The sequence below is a fragment of the Pollicipes pollicipes genome, unplaced genomic scaffold, assembly GCF_011947565.3.
Source record: "Pollicipes pollicipes isolate AB1234 unplaced genomic scaffold, Ppol_2.1 Scaffold_7204;HRSCAF=8538_pilon_pilon_pilon, whole genome shotgun sequence".
NCBI lineage: Eukaryota > Metazoa > Arthropoda > Thecostraca > Pollicipedomorpha > Pollicipedidae > Pollicipes > Pollicipes pollicipes.
The window spans coordinates 1-21,204 of record NW_023597025.1 but is presented as its reverse complement, the minus strand read 5'-3'; the positions used below and the strand labels follow the sequence as shown (position 1 = coordinate 21,204).

The window sequence follows — 21,204 nt, the reverse complement described above, 5'->3', positions numbered from 1 at the left end:
ACTGACACACTGCAGCAGACTAGCCCGCGCCTGTCAGGCTGCAGCAGACTGGAACTGACAGTCTGACAGGCTGCAGTGGCCGATCAGCCGTGCAGCAGCAGACTGGACGTCTTCACCACACCGTCCAACGAGGCCGTGACGCACATGTTGTCAGCCATGTCGCAGGTCAGCACCGAGGTCACATGACCGCCCAGACTGAGCACCGGCTCCAGAGCGGCGGCGCCCGGGCTGGCTGCCGGCTCCAGGGCGGCGCCGCTCAGCTGAAACGAGTGACGTCGTAAGGTCAACACAAGCCAACACAGGATTACCACCAACCGGTGGCCTCCGTTCATGGTGCGCTACACCCACGTGACCATATGGTTCTCCCGATGACGTCATAAAAGGTTATGTGCTGCCACAAACAGGCAATTTAGTGTACCTGGGACAAGAGGCAAGTGTCAAGACGCCTTTCGCGACAAAGGCTCGCCATCACGCACTGGCTGCAGCAGTAAAAAAACCGTCCGCATTTTCTAGAGTCTTAAGATAAACCCCCGATGTGCAAAGCCTACTCACTGAACAGGACTCGAAACCCCGCGCTCTAAACACAGCAAAGTTTAACCCACAGCGCGGGGGGTATATGACGCCCTCAGCTGCTGCGCGTTGGACCACCTTGTAGAGGCGCCCGCCGGTGCTGCCGCAGGTCAGCAGGTGCTGCCGGTGGTCCAGCGCGAACAGCTGTCCGTAGGGCCGCTGCTGGACCGGCTCGCCGCCGGCCGCCGGCCGACTCAGCACGAACGGCCCGCTCGCCCGCTCGTGCAGCGGCCACTCGGCCAGCTGACTGCCCGTCTGGGCCAGGCTCCACGTGACAAACTGGCGGCGTGGTCAGCACGGCCGCTGTAAAGCACGTCGGGGCCCGGCTGCATGTGGCTCAGGGCAGCGGTCGCTCCAGTAAACTCTACAAGTGACCAACCATCGCGGAGCAACGCGGTCCAATGCAGAAGAGCGCGGTTAGCCATAATCAACAGCATTGAAGCCCACTTCTAGTCCCAAGGTGATTCCACCGACCATTATGGATGGGCAGGCAAAACAAAGCCGAGTCAAAAGAAGAAGACACGACAAAGTAGACTGCCACGGCGATTTGGTCATCAGAAAACTCCACTTGTGACAATGCATGCCAGCTGACTGCGACAGAAACGTGAAAGACCAAGCGCTTGACGGCAAATAAAATGAAACGTAGCTTAACCGTTTCTTCTCCTGACTTCCGAATTCTGTCAATCACATCGTCCTGTTCTGCAGGGTTCACTATAAATATGTGTCTCTGTCCGGCCCAGTCTCACCTTGTTGTCGGCGCCCAGTGCGTAGATGTCGTATATCGGCCAGTCTCTCACTTGTCGGCGCCCAGTGTATAGATGTGCGTCTGTCCGCCCCAGTCTCACCTTGTTGTCGGCGCCCAGTGTGTAGATGTGCCTCTGTCCGGCCTAGTCTCACCTTGTTGTCGGCGCCCAGTGTATAGATGTGCGTCTGGTCGGGCGAGAGGCGCAGAGTGAGCGCGGCGCCAGTGTGCGCCGTCCAGTCCTGATACAGCCTCCATGCGACCAGTCGTACACGCGCACGTGACCGTCGCTGCAGGGCGCACAGCAACAGCTGGCCGTTGTGTTGAACTCCGGCGCCGCCGCACGTGACGCCGGCCGGCAGACTTAGCGTGCACTGGCGGCCGGGTCGGGCGTGGTCAGGCAGCGCCCGAGCGCGGAGAGAACCAGCGACGGCATAACGGTGACGTAGACAGTCATATTATCAAGCTGTCCTCGAGACTTACACTCCAGGCATCGTTAGAAAACCAGCTTCATCAGTGTGCTCTGCTGATCGGCCCCGACAAAAGTAACCAGGCCTCAATTCGCTGACTGCAACAGCCTTGGACCACCTCCGCGGAGATTTTGCGAGAAACTTAAAACAACCAGTCCAGGGGTAGTGGTTGAGGGTCGACGACGGCACGAGCCGGTCACTCACCTCCTCCTTGGACGCCTTGAGGTCGTAGATGAGCAGGTCGGAGCGCGGTGACCCGCTGCCGGCGCGCGACGGCCAGCGAGCACAGCACGGGAAGTGGACGGGCTGGGCCCCGGTCAGGGAGTACAGCACCCTACGGGCGGGGCTCGCGGTTACACACGCACGCAGCTCATGCACCCGTGGGAAAACCTACCAGCCCTAGAAATGAGATAAGGCGGCCAGCCAGCGAGGGGAACCGGCCAATGGTTCCAGACAAGCCGAGCAGGATGTGACGCGATGTCTTCAAGCCCAGGGCACAGTCAACGTCAAAACGATCCTACCATCTGCCGGAGCTCGGCACCCAGCCTCCTGGGAGGGGGGGGGGGGGGGGGGGGCGGGGAGATATACACTTGGCCCCGCGCCCATGGCGCGGAGCGGCGACCCTGACCCCAGCCAGCCATCCGTGCTGGCAATCGCCCCACATGCCCCGTCCCGGGGCCCCCGACAAGCGGCGCTCGCCGTCGGCAGCAGCCCACCGTTTGTCCTGAGCGCCGGCAAGCGCGTCGCCGCCCAGCTCCATTAGCTGGCGCCGCTTCACCACGTCGTAGATCTTGACGTCGCCGGTGGCGGTGCCGTAGGCCAGTAGATGGGCGCTGAGCCAGCAGCACGAGAGGACGGGAGAGCGCGCCTTCATCGTGCACACCTGCCTGGCGCAGCCGGGGCTGGGCGTCACGCCACTGAGGCTCACGCTGCGCACACAGCAGTGTCGGAGGCAGTTTGTGGCGCGACGTGCCACATGGCTCTGACCGCATTCGATCAACTCCCCATGTCCATGAGGCAGCTGACTGAGGTCAGGCTGTAGCTCGGGAGAGCTGCCTTAGCAGTGGCAAGACGCACCCAGCGGCGAGCTTCTTTTCTAAGGCGACGTTAGAGCTACTACGGCACAGTCATCCCGCGAACCGTTTCCACTCCCGATCCCAAGACGGAGCTGTCGCGGTGGCCACTTGTGATCAGCTTTCCAAGCCGCAGGGTGTCGGCCCACCGTTCCCATCTCCCCGCGGCCGGCGGGACGGCGGCGGGCGGGACCCCGCCGACAGCTCACTTGGGCGGCGGGGCGGGCGCCCACACGCGCACGGCGCCGTCCATGTCGCACGTGGCCAGCAGCAGACCGGACGGACTGAAGCGGCCGTGGGTGACGGCCGCCCGGTGGCCGGGCAGCGCCTCCTGCCGGCGGCGGGCGCCGTCAGACCGCACCGACACCGCGGCGCCCCCGCGGTGGGGCGGCACCCAGGCACGGTGGTAATTGGGCGCACCGTCTGAGCTTTGTTATGCCTCATAGCGTGCTCGAGACTGCGTTTTCACGCGTCACAGAAATCTGGCTTCCAAGATCTGCGCAAGCTGAGTTTCATCATGATTTCAATGCGGAAGAACAAAAGAGCGTTGAAGACAAGTACGAGTTTGTCGCAATTACCTAACCTTCCAAACGAAGACCAATGTGAGCAAACTATTAACGTTTCTATGTTACGGATCTTGCACACCACTCACAAAGCAGTCTTCACATATAGCACGGCTTCGCATTTCCACAGCGGATGCACCAGGAGCAGCATGTCTGACTAAGAGAAAACATACCCGCCGTATGGCCAACTCAAAAACAGATCGTCACCACACCCCGCCGGCTCTGAACGCTCCCGCCCCGGCGGGCCGGTGCCCGGCCCAGCCCGCACCCACCCACCCACCTGTCCGAGCAGCACAGGACCGCTGTCGGCGTCGGGGCCCGTCGGCGGGCCGGCTCAGGCGGCGCCGGCGGCCGTCGACTGGCCGACACGGAGCGTACCAGCCGGGCCGGGGCCACCGGCTCCTGGCGGCCGCCGCTGCGGCACGGCAGCGGCACGGTCAGACAGCGCGCCGGCCGACCCACGCGCACGCGCGGCGACACTGGTCCGGTAACAGCACAGGGGGCAGGTGGTCGAGAGGTTTAGAAATCGCAGTAAAAGCGAAATTACTTGAACTTGACATGCCCAATCGTGGCTCACTGCCTTGCGCGGTCCTTTTCATTCAACCTTGTTTGGAACTTTTAGCTTCATAAACATAAAAAATAGGTACGGGGGTACCCGGCGGCGGCTAGGAATATTCCGAGTAGTCAGCCAGGTGGGCAGGTAATCTGCTCGTTCACAACGCTAGGGCCGCCGACAATTCGCAGTCACCACATTGCCGCCCGTTGTCGCGGCAGCAGACCATCACACCGACCGCCCGGCCGCACAGAACCCGCGATCGGCGGACCGGTACCTCCTGACCGGGCGACATCGGCTACTTACCCGGCGGCGGGACCGGTACCCCCTGACCGGGCGACATCGGCTGCTCACCCGGCGGCGGGACCGGTACCCCCTGACCGGGCGACATCGGCTGCTCACCCGGCGGCGGGACCGGTACCCCCTGACCGGGCGACATCGGCTACTTACCCGGCGGCGGGACCGGTACCCCCTGACCGGGCGACATCGGCTGCTCACCCGGCGGCGGGACCGGTACCCCCTGACCGGGCGACATCGGCTGCTCACCCGGCGGCGACCTCCCCCACCACCCCCTACCGGCGACTCGGCTACTTACCCGGCGGCGGGACCGGTACCCCCTGACCGGGCGACATCGGCTGCTTACCCGGCGGCGGGACCGGTACCCCCTGACCGGGCGACATCGGCTGCTTACGCAGCGGCGGGACCGGTACCCCCTGACCGGGCGACATCGGCTACTTACCCGGCGGCGGGACCGGTACCTCATGACCGGGCGACATCGGCTACTTACCCGGCGGCGGGACCGGTACCTCATGACCGGGCGACATCGGCTACTTACCCGGCGGCGGGACCGGTACCCCCTGACCGGGCGACATCGGCTGCTCACCCGGCGGCGGGACCGGTACCCCCTGACCGGGCGACATCGGCTGCTTACCCAGCGGCGGGACCGGTACCCCCTGACCGGGCGACATCGGCTGCTTACCCGGCGGCGGGACCGGTACCTCCTAACCGGGCGACATCGGCTGCTTACCCGGCGGCGGGACGGTTACCGGGGGAGCGGCGGCGCGAGCCCGGCGAGGTCGAGCCGATGGAGCGCATCAGAGAGCGGAACTTGGACGACGACGAATTGTCGGCGGCCGGAGTCTCGCTGAAAACCAGGCGGTACTCGATGGAAACCAGTCGCTACTGCAGCACGCACCAGTTCACGCGGCCTTCTCACCCGCCTGTCGCAAATTCCACACAGCGCGCGCGCGCAAACTCGTGCCGCGGTGGTCGTGAACAATTCAGCGACGAGCGCCACGTACTGGCCAGCGACGCCGGCCTGGTTCACCAGGCGCCCATCGGTGCGCAGCCACCGTGTGACGGCCGCCCGGACTTCACTCACTGCGCCACCACGCTGAAGTCGTCCATGAGCGGCTGGACGGCGGGCGGTTCGGGTGGCGGCGGCTCGGCGGCGCCCGTCAGCGCCTCCAGCCGCGAGCGCAGGTCCATGTTTTCCCGCTGCAGCTGCAGCAGCAGCGCCGAGTCCTCCTGGTACTTGGCCAGCGTCGGCGGGCTCATACACTGGAACGACGGACAGTGGCGGGGGAGGACACGTCACCGCGTTCTGTACAGGCTGCAGCTGTGCACTGGCATGTCTCGCGCTATACATAGGTTATGCAATTGTTCTCGGCACTTACCTGGAAGACGATGGAGAGGAAGTTGTGAAGTGAAACGGTGAGCGTGTCTTGCCATTGTCGACTAAAAAAGACGGCGAACGTTGGGTGGTCCTCGGGCGTCTTGAGGAAAGGCAGCGCTGCAAGCCGACCAATCACGAATGAACAGATCAAACTGGCAATGTTGGGATGCCATATGAAACCATACTTATTGGACTGCACTCCTGACAACTTACATTTGACGCACAATACACACTTAGACAGACTGTATACCTAGACACGTATGAATCATCCACGAATTCCACCTTGCGGCTTGAAAGGAGACACAATTTGTAAATCGTGAGGATGATTATCACACAAATTTATGTGTGATAACCGTGTGAGAAACGTACCTAACAATAAGTGAACAGGGCAAGAACACATTGCTGAAACAGGTCACGGATAAAAGGATCACTAGCACCAAGAGCATCACACCTGATCAACGGTGCGCTCACCGAACCAATCACGCCATTCATGGCGGCTGTGTATCTCCGGCGCCATCTTGTCGAAGAACTCTGTGACCTTGTCCCTGTTTCGGCGGCCGGCTGCCGACTGCTGGTCAGGGGTGGATGCTGCCTGCACCACGTATCTTCTCAGCAGGTCAATACCGAGCTCGCGGGAGGCTGTGATGGCAGCGGTAACAGCGTGAGAGATGCCCTCAAGAAGCCTTCCCCAGGGCAATGAAAACTTCTTATTGGAGTGTGGTAACAATCTGAGCTTATCTAGCCAGACAAATTTCAGCTACCATCCTTCATTTATAAAAGCATAGGTGACTCTTCGAGGTTTCACGTAGTGGTGGTAACGCTAGTCAGTCATTGCCATTCCATGTTACCTTAATATGCAACACAGACTACTGAGCAGTATTTCGCCAAGGTGGGGCTACATAATCTAAATTGGGTGTTTTTGTGTAGTAGCATCATTATCCACCCTGCATGGGACATGCAGTTTTGGGAACTGATGTAAACATCACTCAAGGAACCACTCCAGGCAACCAAACTTATAGTAGAAGAAATCCTACCAATCATCTGATGGGACTCCAAGTGGATGAAAATGTGTTGGTCAAGATGACTCCACATTGTCCTCAAGTTCTCCAAATCCAAGTTATGTATGCTGGACATAAGAATGTCCATTATCTTGTCCACCTGAAATACATTTTGATTCAGTTGGGTTAACATGCACCATATCCAGCACATAGATGTTATTTTTTTCACAGCATTTCACACTCCTTGCATATAACAAAGCTCACATAAATTCACAAACATTTCAAAGAGCATTGGCATGCATCAAAAGCAAGTCAACAAATTCTAAGATTGCCTGGGCTTAATGAAATACTAAAACAGTGCAGTTCCTTCAACAAAATACGCCTTCAGTGGTGCAGCCATACCCGGAAGCTGTTGTCCTTGCTGGCCTTCACATCACTATCAAAGCTTTTCAGTGCTGTTATGAATCCTCTGGAAATGAGATATTCACGGACCAGGTTATCTGTAAACTGAATGTGAGCCATCTGAAAAACAAGAACAATTTATTGTTTATGCTGCATCATGCTGAAAAATTGGTATGAGAATATATCACACAAAAATTCAGTATCACAGATTTGAAAAGCCAATGGCATGTTCACATGGTTTCCTTTGTCAGCCTCATGAAAGCATGCTTTTTCCTTTCACTGTAATACCCTTTAATGCTGGGTGACCATCTCTGAAACATTAGCATAACATGAGTTCCATTGTGCCCTCACTCTGTTCACCAGGATTGAAGGGCATGATAATCTTGTTGGGAGCTTATAAGTATAAGGCCAGAAGTCAGTGGTACTTATGTTGCTGAGTGGGTGTTATTTGAAGAACTTCTTGATACCACAGACCCAGTGATAGTGGTACAGCAGGCAGTCTGTACTAGTGTAATTGAAAAAAGACAAGGAAGATCAGAACAACTTAACTCCTGCAGACTTATAAATTACTGGTGACAAGGGTAACTTTTCTGTTTTAATATGTTCATAAACATGTTTGTTTCCTTTTCTGATGATTGATCATTGTGACAATGAATTAAAATCACGACACATGTATTCCTACACACTTAATCTAAGCCTTTTGAATTAAAATAGAGTGATTTCTACTATCAGTTGGCACTTGAAAATGCTTGTCATGTGAGTCATTACTCCCACCATCTGATTGTGTAATTTCAGACAGCAAAAACAGCAAAAGGTGATCACAGAAATTTAATGTGCTGCAATGCAATGCTTGTCTCTTTGGCCTAGCCAAAGGCCATACCTGTCTAGGACAATTAATAGTAAACAACTAAAGTGACTTGAACTTCCACAGATGGGAGGATCAGAGGGTAGGTACCCTAACCAACTGAACCACCAGGACAAATTGTTTAATCAACATTTCTGGAAAACAACACAAAACATCATCCAATGGGTACAAAACTAATTACAACTTTTGTTAATTTTGACATCTGGCACTCATTTGCAATGACTGCAGAACCAATAAGTTATGACCAGTGACTTTCATCACAAGACTTTCTGCTCTGCTTTACAAGCTGGCCTTCAAGCACAACTTACCAATTACCCAGCACCAAGCAACAATACCACAACAACCTCCGCAGCTAACAGATTAAATACTGTGGGACCAAAGGCAAAACCAAGCTATTATGTGACTACCTGTGTTCTTAGCAACAGCTCATTGGTCTAATAGTAGCCCAGATGTGCCTCATAGGCATAATCAATGTATTTGTTGTAGCTGAGCTGGCTTGAGTTCAAATTATGGAATTCTGCATCATGCTGCCTAAGAAAATTTCACACATGCGCAAAAAATAACGGTAACTATCACTACGTGGCAATCGTGAATCGTGCTACCTTTGGACTAAGGTCAAAAACTTGAGGATACAATGAGTGATCTGTTCCCGTACATTCGCTCCCGTATCTACGGCCCAATGCCATACAGGGCTAAGGCCTTGACTGTAACGTCTTGTACATTATTGTCTCACTTGCGTCATAAACGCAAAACGTGAACATTGTGTTCACAGGGGGCGGGCAGTCATCATATTTCCAGCCTAGCACCAATCATATTCCCATCTTTCGCTAATAATTTTCGTGTCTGGGCAATGCCAGGTCAAATCACTTCACTAATCAATCATCAAATCACTAATCAATCAATCAATCAAATCACTAAGGTCGGCGTAGAACTGGTTGAAATGATCCCTCTGACTTGATGTCCGTGGATTTGCGACTTGTTGATTATTTTAGTTAGCTCGTTAGAGGACGGCGACATATTTAGCGGCGGCAGCCATTTCAGCTGAAGCAGTCAAATGTAGCCAGAGACACCGAATTACATACCTGTTTTTATCATATGAGGAAGGTGACGGGCGTGACGTTCAAGGCAAGATCCAAGGAAAAATATCAGCAGATTCCGTAACACTTTAAAACCACGGACCATTTCATATTTTTGGGCGTTGGAATCTTCTTCAGCGCATTAGAACAATGCGTGCCGTAGGCTGCTTTGCGATTGCGGCCCCACATAACCGGAGAGGGCGAGCCGGGCTCGACTGAAAGACCGCGGACCGGCCCCGACCATGTGACAGAAACGCACCCGTCTTCTGAACGAAGCAGCGCCTGTTTTCAGCCCGGACAGCTCGCTCTGGGGGACCGAGCAGCTGAAAAGGCCGCATGGTACGACCGCGCTCGCCCGGCAGAACGTCGTGTCGCGGACTTTGCGGCTACGCGCAATTAAGACCCCCACGCGGTCAGCCGTGGTCGGCTGCCGGAAGTCACCACGGCTAAATCGCCTGTCTCCTCCGTGTGCTCCGCTCCAGCCGTATTTCTTCCGGAGTATATTTTATCCGCACCCACGAGATGGAGCAAAGCGATGGGCCACCTAGTGCAATTAGCCCTAGCCGGCCACTGTTTCGATCGTACCCCTCCCGCCGCTCATCCCAGGTTCATTGACCCGGTCAAGTCGAGCCGATTGACCCAACGGCTGCGGCCTGTGCACCCACGGATCACCGACCGAGCTGCTGTGGCCACACACGGCGCCCAGCAGCCGCCCGTCAGACTGTTCGGCCCGGTCAGACTCGGCACCGTCGTCACCTGACGGGTGACAGGACGGCTGTGCCGGCACCGTCCGCCTGCCAGGCCGTCAGGTGTCACACATCATGTGGCAGCCGTGCTGTGCCGTCCGCGGGGCTGATCGGACGCCTGTGGAAAATATAGGGTCCGCCGAATATGTCAAACTGTTGGCAGTGAGTGCTGAATGCCGCATGCACAACCGCATTTTAGATAATATTATTGCAGCTATTGTGACGAACAGGCATATGCTGTCCTTTTTTTGTAAAATTACGTCATAACAGTCGGCCTAGCAGTCTGTGAGCGAGATACGCAAACATCAACAGTACAGCATGAAATAGTATTAGGATATGCTTGTATGCACGCGCCGCACACAAAAACCACATGCAACGCCTCGCGCAATCAGCATACCAAAGCGCTCGGACACGTCACATTCCTCTCCTCCCTCCCCCCCCCCCCCTTTAATAAAGGGATCAGTTTCACCAAAACCCTCACCAAGCGGACCAGTCGTACGTACGAAGAGAACATTATGCATCATTCGTAAAAACATGAACCACACGACAAACCAAAACATTTTATAATTCACTCCCAATCTCCATACGGACTACGGGGCTCTACTTTTAACCGAGTAATGCACGTGGACCCAGTTCCTCTGGCTCCGGCTCCCGCACAGTATCGTGATACACGCCATCGCCACCGGTGTCGAAACCTGGTGCCGTACCGTCGCGTACTCCATCGGCTACCCGATGTCGCCAGCATCCTGTTCCACACATCGCTCTGCTGACTCTGGACCGTCGCGAGCCCCGTTGGTTCCCCTGGGACCCCTGGACCATCCCTGACGCCACTCGGCTGAGAGTCATCCGCCTCCGTGACGCCTACTGTTGCATCGTTCTGCTCAACATCGGTGTCAACGTGCAAGTTGCAATCACCGAATACAGGGTCTACTTAAAGAGCAAAGCACTGGCGTGGGGGTGGGGGGGGGGGGGCAGGGCCTTTTAACACGTCAACTTGGGGATGATCCCCATCAGTGACCGGCGAATCCCCAAGCAGACCGCGAGATCCCCGGTGAAAGCCTTGATGGACCGGCAGCTCATGCCCTGCAAGGTTTTTTAAGCCGGCCTGTGTCGGCGGAGCATTCCAAAGTGAGGCATCTGTTCTTAAGTAAGGAAAGAAAAAACGCCAAAATGAGGGAGAAACCACTTTTCAAACACCAGACATGTTTGTATCAGACGTGTCAGACAGGACAGCTTAGACAGACAGGTCCGCAAGAGCTATCGCCGACCGCACAATAGCGCTGCACATTCTTGATCTTATTGTTGCGCATCAACGCCTGGCAACTGGACTTTGACCAGCTTAGATGTGCGTCGAAATGCTAGCAAGTATATGGCTAGCAGGTGCTGGTCATGCTTGTGACAGTTTTCAGACAGGATTCAGACAGGATTCCATTCTGATTGGTTCAGTTTCATAAATAGCTACGACCGCAAGCAAGATAAGATGGACGCTGGAAACATAAAGCAAACCCCGCTGACAGGCAAACGTAAAATGCAGAGCTCAGAACATGATGAACGCGATACCACGCAAGTGACACCCAGTTGCAAGCGGGATCTGTCCTATTGCCCTGGGATCTGTGTGCCCTAGGTGAAGTTGCTACCCGGTGATGACGAGTCATCTGAGGGGTATTAGAGGCAAATGCGACTTGTTCCTGGATTCTTACCATGCAACGTCATAGCACTTACGTTAGAGCTTGTGGATCTGGCATGAAGCTGGCCAATCTCACGGCACTCACTTGAAGCTTATTACTGCGGTTTTTACGGGAGAAGGGCGGGGCTGGGGGAGACAATGGGACAGCTACACAGGGCTACCACGCGCTACCTGAACATGGGGCCCAATCGTCGGAGCTTATTGTTAGATAGGGCTCCGTCACGGTGCATTACTGAACATGGCTGGCCGCTTGGTGCGTGGTTTAAGAACTACGGCACGGTTTAAAAATGTTCACCATCGCGCTCGGACATAACGAGCGCAATCGTTCGTCAGTATTGGCTCTGGGCGATGGCGCGGCACCCAATGGCCGGGCCCGACCGCTGGCGCCTCTTTTGCTTGAGATGATCCCCTCCGTGAGGAGGCCATATCAAACACAGAGGCACCGTCGACCGGGCCCGATGGCAGGGTGTCTTGCGATAGCCCGGAAGCACTGCCATCTAACAGGTACTCTCACTCGCCCGGCTCGACTGTAGGTATTTCTAAAATGAGGACTTTGTTTTCCTCTCGTACCCATAGTGCCCACCAGCCTTTCAACAGTGCGCCGTGTGAAATTCATGTAAAGGACGAACGACTGCCGGCAGTCGGGTGTAATGTTTGGGCGTCGTGCCAGAGCCCGAAGCAGGAGCGTCAACTCTTTTAAGTTATTGGGAGGGAGCCAAGCCTAGGGCCTGACGACTTAACCGCCCAGCTGCGTGCTTGTCAATGGATTCGGGCCACTTAATGCTGTCTTTCAGCAATTTCCATTTCTAGTTTTGCATCATTGATGTACCAACCTTTCGTTTGACCAGCAAAGCAGTCATACCGCCAAATATTTCCCAAATAAAATAGTGTTTATATGTGATAGCTATTTACACATTGTTGCAAAGTTCCAGCTATCTTTTTTGGGTGGGTAAGCTTAAATGTGTGGGGACGAGCAGCATGGGGTCAGTATCTTCACCAAATAGTAGGAGTTGGCATAATTGTCTCAGATTCAGTGCTTTTAAAAGTATACGGTCAAACTCTCCGTGGGTAGTTGCGAGTATGTTGAAAACGATGCCGTAGTTTGTGCACCACGTACCGAGCGCCCACCGTCATTCGGCAATACGCCATGCGGTGGTCATATCAAACAAATAGGAACTGGTGGCCAAGCCTGATGCTCGGCAATTCTGCGATAGTGCTGAGGCAATGTTCAGTTGTATCTACATTTGCTCGATGACAGTCCACGGGTGGATGTTTACGCTGCGTGATAGCCCCAGTGTAAATACGCAGCCATTTAAAGATAACTAGAAAAGCGCCCGGAGAGTGGAACCGTGCGCGCGTGGTAGCATTGCACTGGAATATTGCAAGACATCCAAATGCCCGACCCGACCGCCGGAGCATATTCTTGCTGGCTATGACACCTTCGGACGAATAAGCTCAAGGTTCTGGTGCTGGCAATCATCGAGGTCCAATATACCAGCAGGTACTGGTTGAACGACGCTATCAAGCAAACGCCGATGTGAGGAAAACAAAGCGTAGTACTTGTGACCAGTTCAATGAATACGTTGGTGCGGGCGTTTAGGGAGAGCGTGCGCTACCATGCAATGCACCATCATTAGGCGAACACACTGTCAACCGACCAGCAGCAATGGAGCGAAGCGCAACAGAGCCCAACTTTAAGATTCAAGTTTTCGCCACAGATAAAGACAACACGGATCATTGGACCTTAGAATCGCTGCACATTCGTTATGTTAGTCCGACGTCGAACACACTCACGCACACGTGCGCGCACACGTACACACACATGCATACACACACACACACACACACAAACGCACACCCACAACACACGCATACGCACTCATACACCCATCCGTCGTCCTGGGGCTTGACCATTTCTGCAGCGTTGTTTAGGTAGGACGAGTTTAGAAATAGTCCCCTGTTCGTTGTGATTAGTACCAATGCCCACTGCAAAGTTTATCTGTGTCTTATATGCTTAGTGGCTTACTATAGATGATACTTAGTGGGCTTAGCCACCGTGCATCGTGTAGTCCTTGGCACTTCCGTGTATTGGTTGCTAGGAGATGAGAACTTGAATGCCCGCAACGTTGTGAGGTTCGCGCAATGTTCGTGGTGTCTGGTATTCGTAGAAAGTAATTTTCTAACTGATTGCTCGGTATGGGTCATCATAATATTGCCGGCTTAGCTGCATGGGATTCATGCAGCATTTAGCGTCGAACCGCATATCGGTTCGATGGATGTGGAGTCTCGGATGATTTACAATTTTGGCCTCTTTTAGCCGGCACTATCTGCGAATCGAAACATTTTTGACACTCCTGCCTTGGACTGAATTTTTGTATAACATTTTTTGCATAACGCAGCACAACTTACCACTCCAGATAACGTGATTCTTCACTCGTGACCATCAGGGCAGCTCGAAAAGTCCATTATTGGCATACAACCAGTTTGCTCTATAACGTCGCTTAACCAGTACCGTCCGGCATGTCGAAAGTCTATAACTGACAGCACAAGAACCATGAGCTCATGGTGCCCGATTCCTACTTAGCCAGCGACAGCGATGACATTGTTCGAATTTCACACATGAAGTCCCTAACAACTGCGGAAGCGGGCGTCCATAGTAAATTCGGCCGTCTGTTCCGCGTCCGTCTTCTTATTACATTTAAGAAACTGCCCCTGCCCGAGACGTTGAAGTATGCAGCATTTACCCATTTGTGGATGTCTACTTATGAGCCAGAAGTGCGACTCGCGACTGACGTCATCAGACGGTTCGCAGGAGCTCGGAGTCGACGCTACAGCACCGCGGAACCACCAGACAGGCGTCGGGTATCCGTTTGAATGAAGCTGTGTGAGTCGCTGTCACCGCACTCTTCAGTGCTAGGTGATTTGGCTGAACAGCCCTCGGCAATGGAACGACAAACATTAGATAAATCATGTTTATTACACGCTTGGCGCGTGGGCGACCGCATCAGTAGCCTACGACAACACCCGGAATACCCTGGCATTCTCTGATATATCGGCGCAGCGCCTGTCAAAACGGTGCCTGTATAACGCGGCGAGTGAACACAGTGAATTACGTCATCATACACGAATAAGAACACATCCCAGATAGTCCACACTCGTGTGTCCGCACTGAGACATCCGGCCTCAAGCAGCAACTGCATTACATTCCAAAATACCGACAGCCTTACGTTAGAGCAGTAAATGATTTGCTGTCCGCCAGTGATCTTCAACGAGGTCCCCGAATACTCCTAACGTTTCTTCCTGGCCTGAGCTATGCTATTTACAGGCAGACGTGGTGTTTACGTCAGCCGCTGCATCCAAAGTGCAGGGGACATCTTGTTCGAATAAGGTAGCAAAACACGTAATATTTATGAAAAGCGCATGCTACAGTCTTGGCATCTAAAGGTGCTGATCACAAAATATTGCAATGTTCTGCCCACTTCCCTTGCGTTCAACCGCTTTCATGTAAATCTTCTGATAGCATCAACTAGCTCTAACTAATTAACAAACCGTGAAAGCTCATCTTGGGAGACAACTGGTATCACATGTTTGGAACAGAATACCGGGCGAAACGGCTCATCCGTGGCAAAATACGCACGCTACGTCTTTCTTTCGACCGCCACGTCATCCAAAAGACGGACACGAACTAGCCCGCCAACACGAGCACGGCATCGCTCCGGCTCTTGACGATGTCAAATGTAGATAATCCCCCCTAGGAACTGGCGATGCGATGCGGCACTACCGTGGCCGTGAGCACGGCCGGACCGGACTGGTCGCCCACAGCCGCACGACGCCGACCGACATGTCAACGTCCTCCTACCCACGAGAACTCGACCCGCGTCGTATCCGCCACAGGGATCCGCCCGGAGGACGACAGCCAGGTGGCGCCACCCGCCATCGTCACCACCCCCGCCGGGACTCTGACGGCAGCACAGACACGCGTGCAGACCCGGTGCGTCGTCCAGACTGGCCTGAGGCGTGGGCCCGGCGGTCGTCGACGGCGCCGGTCCGCGGCCCACACTGGCCCGCCGCGTAACGGTGACTAGTCGACGGTGACAGTCCCGCCCCGGCAAGCGTGCACGCCACAGCTCTCTCTGGAAGTCCCCAGCGTCTACTGGGAATCTACAGCCACCTCGGGCCTCTGCCGATGTGTGTCCACGGCCACCTGCGACCCCCGCCTGGCCGCCTCCGGTCCCCGCCATATCTCAGCAGCCACCTCCTCCCGACGCTGTGTATCAGCAGCCGCCTCCTCCCGCCGCCGTGTATCAGCAGCCGCCGCCTCCCGCCGCCGTGTATCAGCAGCCGCCTCCTCCCGCCGCCGTGTATCAGCAGCCGCCGCTTCCCGCCGCCGTGTATCAGCAGCTGCCTCCTCCCGCCGCCGTGCTCACAGCCACCTCCGGCTCCGGCTGGAGGTCTGCAGCCGCCGCAAGCCCATGCCAGGGTCCCTACAGACCCCGGGCTCCATTCGAATGTCCGCATGCCCCTGGCTCCTGCCGGGTGCCAGACAGACCCGGCTGCCGGCGGGTCCAAGGTCAGTTTGGTCTGCTGGCGGAGCCCGGCGTGCTCGGGCTGCTGGCGGGGTGCACAGTTCCTTGCGCTGCTGCTGAGCGGCCGTAGCGAGCACCAGCGGCGGCTGGCGGCGTTCAGTGCTCGACCGTGACGGAGACGGCCAGCATGACCAGCACGCCGGCCAGCAGTCAAGACGCCCTGGCTTCATACACTGCAGCGGCTCGCGCTCCTTGCACACCTCGGGCAAGCACGCCCACCAGCGCGATGTGAATGAAGCCGCCCGGCCGTGAATGGCAGGATCCAGGGCCGTGCGGTCACCTGCCGTCAGGCCAGGGTCAGCCGCGGCCATGCCGCCGACGCGCGATCCACGAGCACGGGACCACGTCTAGCGCGAGCTGCCGCTTTTACTACGCGCGGCATTGTTGATATTTGTGAGATTTTGCAAGAACCACGACCGTCCACCACCCAGGGAAGAGAGGAGAGTGAGAGAGAGAGGAGAGAGAGAGAGAGAGAGAGAGATAGAGCGATAGAGAGACGCGAGCAGAGCGAGAGCGAGAGCCGAGAGCGAGAGCGAGAGCGAGGAGCGAGAGCGAGAGCGAAGAGCGAGAGAGAGAGAGAGAGAGAGAGAGGAGAGAGAGAGAGAGAGAGAGAGAGAGAGAGAGAGAGATAGAGAGAGAGAGAGAGAGAGAGAGAGAGAGAGAGAGAGATAGAGAGAGAGAGAGAGAGAGAGAGAGAGAGAGAGAGAGAGAGAAAGAGAGAAGAGAGAGAGAGGGAGGGACGGGCAAGCTCGTGTCAGTGTCACGGGCGATCCCAAACCCTCACGCGACAATTGGAGCACTTAAGCCCACATCATCGCCTTAGGTATCACACATCAATCCATACAAACGCCTCATGATCCCAAAGCGACCCCAAAACGGAAACAGCTCCAGCTATAGCTAGTCGCATTGACCTTCGAGCTTGCGCAAACAGAAAATCTGTGGACTTGGGTGAAGGGCTGATGACGCAACCACACTCTCTGCCTCAAGGTGCCTTTGAGTGACCAAAGCCACGTTACAGGAGCGTACTGCAATCTGATCACCTGCGCGATGCTCTCGTATTGCAATCGGATCACCTGCGCGATGCTCTCCGAACTTCAGTTTATCGGGTGGGGTTGACACATCGCGCGCAGCAACAGATTGAAGAGGATATTGACGCGGGCGTGTCAGCTGTCTGGCGTCCATTGGGCGGCCGATCACAGCTATCGCATCCTGCATTCATCTTGCCCTCGAGTGCGCACTGGGTTACATAACGTGTTGCATAAGGGCACTTCAAGAGGCACCAGGACGACGACGACGAGCGATTGCCTCCTGAGCGCTATCACGCCAGAAGTCGGGCGCCGCCGACACCTGCCCGCGCCGTCCTCCAGCGGGCGCCAGCCAGCCGTCGCTCACCCAGGGCTTTAGGGTCGTCGGCGAGCAGGGCGCTGATGGCGCCCGTGATGCCCAGCGTGGCTGTCGCCATCTGCGCCTTGGCCGCCTCCCACCTGCCGAAGCCTGGCGGCGGACAGAGCGCGAGCGTGAGGTCGGGTCCGGCCGGCCGGGGGCGCCACTGACGCGGCGCGGCCCAGTCGCACGCTGAGGCTGGGGGGACGGACTCAGCAACACCCTGTCGCCTGCCAGACCTCCGGGTCGGTCACGCGATGTGGGGTCCAGGTGACGTGCCACACAGATAGCCGCCCAGGCAGGGAGACGCTGCAGATGCTTGGCTCGACACGGCTGCCCGAATGATTAATTTGCAATGCGGGGAGGTTGAAACTGGACTGATTTCAGTGGAAGTTTGAAGGGAATACCGCCGCACCTTTCCCATATCACAATTCCTACCCTGGAGAGCGGCAGAATGACCTCCCGCCCCCACCCCCCACCCCCACCTCCCTCCTGCAGTCCGGACTGGCCGGTCGCTGGGTGGCCGCCAAACTCCAAGCGAGTACTTCTCGGAAACGTTGTTCTCGGGACGCCGCCGTGCGCGGTATGCACCAGCGCTCTTCGCGATGGTGTCTTGCAGGCGTGGGGTAAAAACAATGCGCAAGGGCCATCACGACTTCCGTAGGCCGGCAGACACGTTCCCTCCATCCCAACTTTGCAGGACTAATCACGCCTACGGACATTGCGTGGAGGGGAACATCACACACAAAATCGATATCGCCCCGAAGTTTGGCCGGCGCCGGAGCCCCTGGCAACCGTCTGCCCTCCCCACCCCCGGCGGCCCGTGCCCCGGGTCTCGCCGTCTCTTCCACACACGTCTGGGATGGCGTCACGCCCCCGTCACGCACCGCCGGGGACACGGCCCTCGGCCACTTCGTTTCCCCACCCACCCTGACTTCAGCAGGATGCGAAGTCGCCGACCTCGTGAGGTATCTCGTGGATCAGGATGGCGAAGGTGGTCAGCAAGCCTATGCGCGTGCTGGCCAGGAAGCTGCCGCCGATGGCCAGTCCGTGCGTGAAGTTGTCCACGCTGTTGGCTAGCAGGTTCAGGTAGCCTGCCACCTGACGTCATGGGTCAGGTCAGGTCAGAACAGGTCAGACGCAGGCCAGACACAGGTCAAGCCTGACCGCAGTGCATGTCTTAAGGAATGGATCACGATTGAACTTTGGAGACTTAGAAGTGGAAAGCACATGTCACGCTTCTATCAACCCGCTGTCAGTGATAGCCGCCAGTATCAACTAACACCATAGCTGTCAGCGATAAATGGACACACAGTGTTGTGCCGTGTATACGGGCCAAGCTTGTGAACACAAATGGTGAGGTTTCAAAGATAGAAGATCGCTACGCAACACGCTGACCACGGCCGTGGGTTCGCATCTGCTGTTGGTACGCTACCATCTGCCATTTACATTAGCCACGATGGAAGCCATTTAGCGTGCCGCCTATTGGCATCGTGCAAAATGCAAGGAATGTTGTCACATCACATGAAACCTGGTCACATGACGTCACGCCACATTTCACGCGCTCTGATGCGCCATACCCGATCCGCCCTCCCGCGCATGCCCGTCCCGACCGGTGACGCTGCGGCGGCTCACCTGCCTGACCGGCGGCCGGTCGACTGGCGGCGGCGGCGGCGGCACGCCCTTGGCACTGCCGTTAGTGGCGCTGTGGTCGCCGGCCGCCAGGTGGCGTCTGCGCAGGTCGGCGCCGCCGGCCGCCGGCTGCGGCGCCGCGGCGGCCTGCTCCCGCGGCTCCGGCGTCGGCTCCTCTTGCAGGCTCTGGTTGAACACCATCTCGAGCAGGACGAAGAAGAACACGCCGGCGATGACCCAGAGGCCGACTCGGATCTGCTCGGCCTCGCCTGCGACGCCGGCCGAGTGTGAGGCGGCGTGGGGACGCGTGGTGGCAGCGAGAGGGCCGAGCCTCCGGCCTGTCCTCCGGTGCCGCGGGGGACCAGAGGACAGGCCTCTGAAGACCTCTGTGCGGAGCAGCTCCCCTGTGCGGAGCCGCAACCCGCACCGTGACACCGCGCGGCGCTTTTGAAACGTCCCATTTGCCCACTCTGACATGCCATGTTCGAAGATAACTTTAGTACGTGCTGTGTCATTTGAGGTCGGTCACGCCACAGCTTAATCGCTCACAAGGCCAGGCCGCCGTACTGGCATGGCCTACCGTCTTGCTTCACAGCCATTTGTCTCGCTCCCTGGCCCTGCATAAAGTTCACGCAGGGAGATGATCTGGCTAAGATCACGTGAACCGAGCGCAGCCAGGCCCAACGAGAACGCAGTACAGCTATCCAAGCAGATACTAGGTTGGGAACCCTACATGTACTGATATCTCTCAGCCCCATGTGACGGGTGAACAGCTGTGAATAGCGCTGCACAACCAATCAATGATACTTGTTACGATAGATTGCACGCATCGGTGCGCGCGTACTTGAACGACGCGTACGTTAATGTTAGAACACGCAAGCAGCTTTCGCCAAGCGTCTCCTATGTTTTAGGCGTCTCTGTATGCGGAAGGTGTCACCACCGACAGAAGGGTAATTGGATCTAGTTTATCTACATTTTGTTTTGCTTTGGGCAACGTTGCAATGAAACACGCCAGGAAATCTGCAAATATTGGGTGGAGGTAGAACCAGGCAGTGTTCATCCTCCCCGTTGAGTAAGTAACGTATGGCAGTAACTGAGTCTCTCGTCGCTAGCCTCACATCAGGAAGTCGAATGTAACAAAAGCACGCACGCCTGATGAATCATGCTGCGATTCAATGTTTACAATCCGCGCAGAATTTCGTGGTACACTGTGCCTCTCAGCCCCCCCCCCGTTCCCACAACCCGTCTCACTGGTGATTTAAACCGGTAAATCCCGACCGCTAATCCGTAGGCACTGGTCAGAAATTCACCCACCTCAGAAAGAACGCCCTCTGTCGATAACATGTTTGCAAGACGAGCAAGACAGGGCTGGAGGAGCGGAGAATGAGCTCAGACATCACTTTCAGGGCCTGTCACGTTATGTCATTGGAGCTTTACGATGCACTCAGCTGCTGAGGCTATATGGCGTTGCCTGCTTCTCACCCTGGCAGGAAGGCGGGCCCACGGGGAATCCAACCCCGTACCTCTGGTTTCCCACGCGCATGATTAACGCAGACGCGTTAACCACTGCACTACCGGCACCCCCCTTCAGGGCCAACACAGCCTGAACTGACTTTGGTCGTGTTATAAGTGCAAACTATAAGCAAAACACGCCTGACCCGTCATAGGGCGCGCACTTGATCCACCTAAACCAACACGTGACATTCAACACATCCACGGAGATGTCGAGCAATGACTGATACATGCTCATGTCAACCGGCAGCCGAACTGAAACATTTGCATGTAGTCTGAATCAGTAGCGACATGACCTCTGGCCTTTAACTGTGTTCGATGTGTGGCTTCGACCTTACTGTGCGCGTGCCGCATGGCTTCCGGCAGCAGGTGGAGGAAGACATCACCCACCAGCCCGCCAATTGCGAAGCTAAGCAGCAGCCGCAGCCGCCTCTCGCCATCTGTGCACACACCGGTCACGGTCAAACACGATGTCACACACGAGGTCACACACGAGGTCACCGCGAGGTCACATATGAGGTCACACGCGAGGTCACAGGTCACACACAGGTCACGAGGTCACACACGAGGTCACATATGAGGTCACACACGAGGCACATATGAGGTCCACACGAGGTCACACGAGATCACACATGAGGTCACACACGACCGCGGCGGGCGGCACCCGGAGT

The 21,204-nt window shown here is 56.2% G+C and overlaps 2 protein-coding genes across 2 annotated transcripts; both read right to left on the bottom strand.

Annotated features, from left to right (window-relative positions):
• Window positions 1–43: 43 nt before the first annotated feature.
• LOC119108998 (WD repeat-containing protein 91) lies at window positions 44–8,589 on the bottom strand. The gene is made up of 13 exons (XM_037232543.1): window positions 8,514–8,589; window positions 7,047–7,166; window positions 6,681–6,804; window positions 6,118–6,285; window positions 5,648–5,763; window positions 5,353–5,531; window positions 4,999–5,115; window positions 3,065–3,139; window positions 2,499–2,669; window positions 1,987–2,116; window positions 1,416–1,448; window positions 649–849; window positions 44–260 (listed from the first exon to the last, which is right to left on the bottom strand). Exons 2-13 carry the CDS (start codon window positions 7,164–7,166, stop codon window positions 84–86), a joined length of 1,611 nt encoding a protein of 536 aa, XP_037088438.1. The 5' UTR covers window positions 8,514–8,589; the 3' UTR covers window positions 44–83.
• Window positions 8,590–9,400: 811 nt separating this feature from the next.
• LOC119109004 (zinc transporter ZIP13-like) lies at window positions 9,401–20,973 on the bottom strand (the record flags this gene model as incomplete). The annotated part of the gene is made up of 5 exons (XM_037232552.1): window positions 9,401–9,414; window positions 17,399–17,500; window positions 18,346–18,490; window positions 19,025–19,290; window positions 20,872–20,973. Coding segments are annotated over 5 exons (629 nt in total), but the record flags the coding sequence as incomplete, so codon positions are not given.
• Between the last annotated feature and the right edge of the window lie 231 nt (window positions 20,974–21,204).

Coding starts and splice junctions, on each gene's coding strand:
- LOC119108998 (XM_037232543.1), bottom strand. CDS start 7,166: ATGGCTCACATTCAGTTTACAGATAACCTGGTCCGTGAATATCTCATT. Junction 5,116..5,352: donor GACTTCAGCGTGGTGGCGCA/GTGAGTGAAGTC, acceptor CCTGGTTTTCAG/CGAGACTCCGGCCGCCGACA. Junction 2,117..2,498: donor GCCGGCGCTCAGGACAAACG/GTGGGCTGCTGC, acceptor CCCCGCCCGTAG/GGTGCTGTACTCCCTGACCG.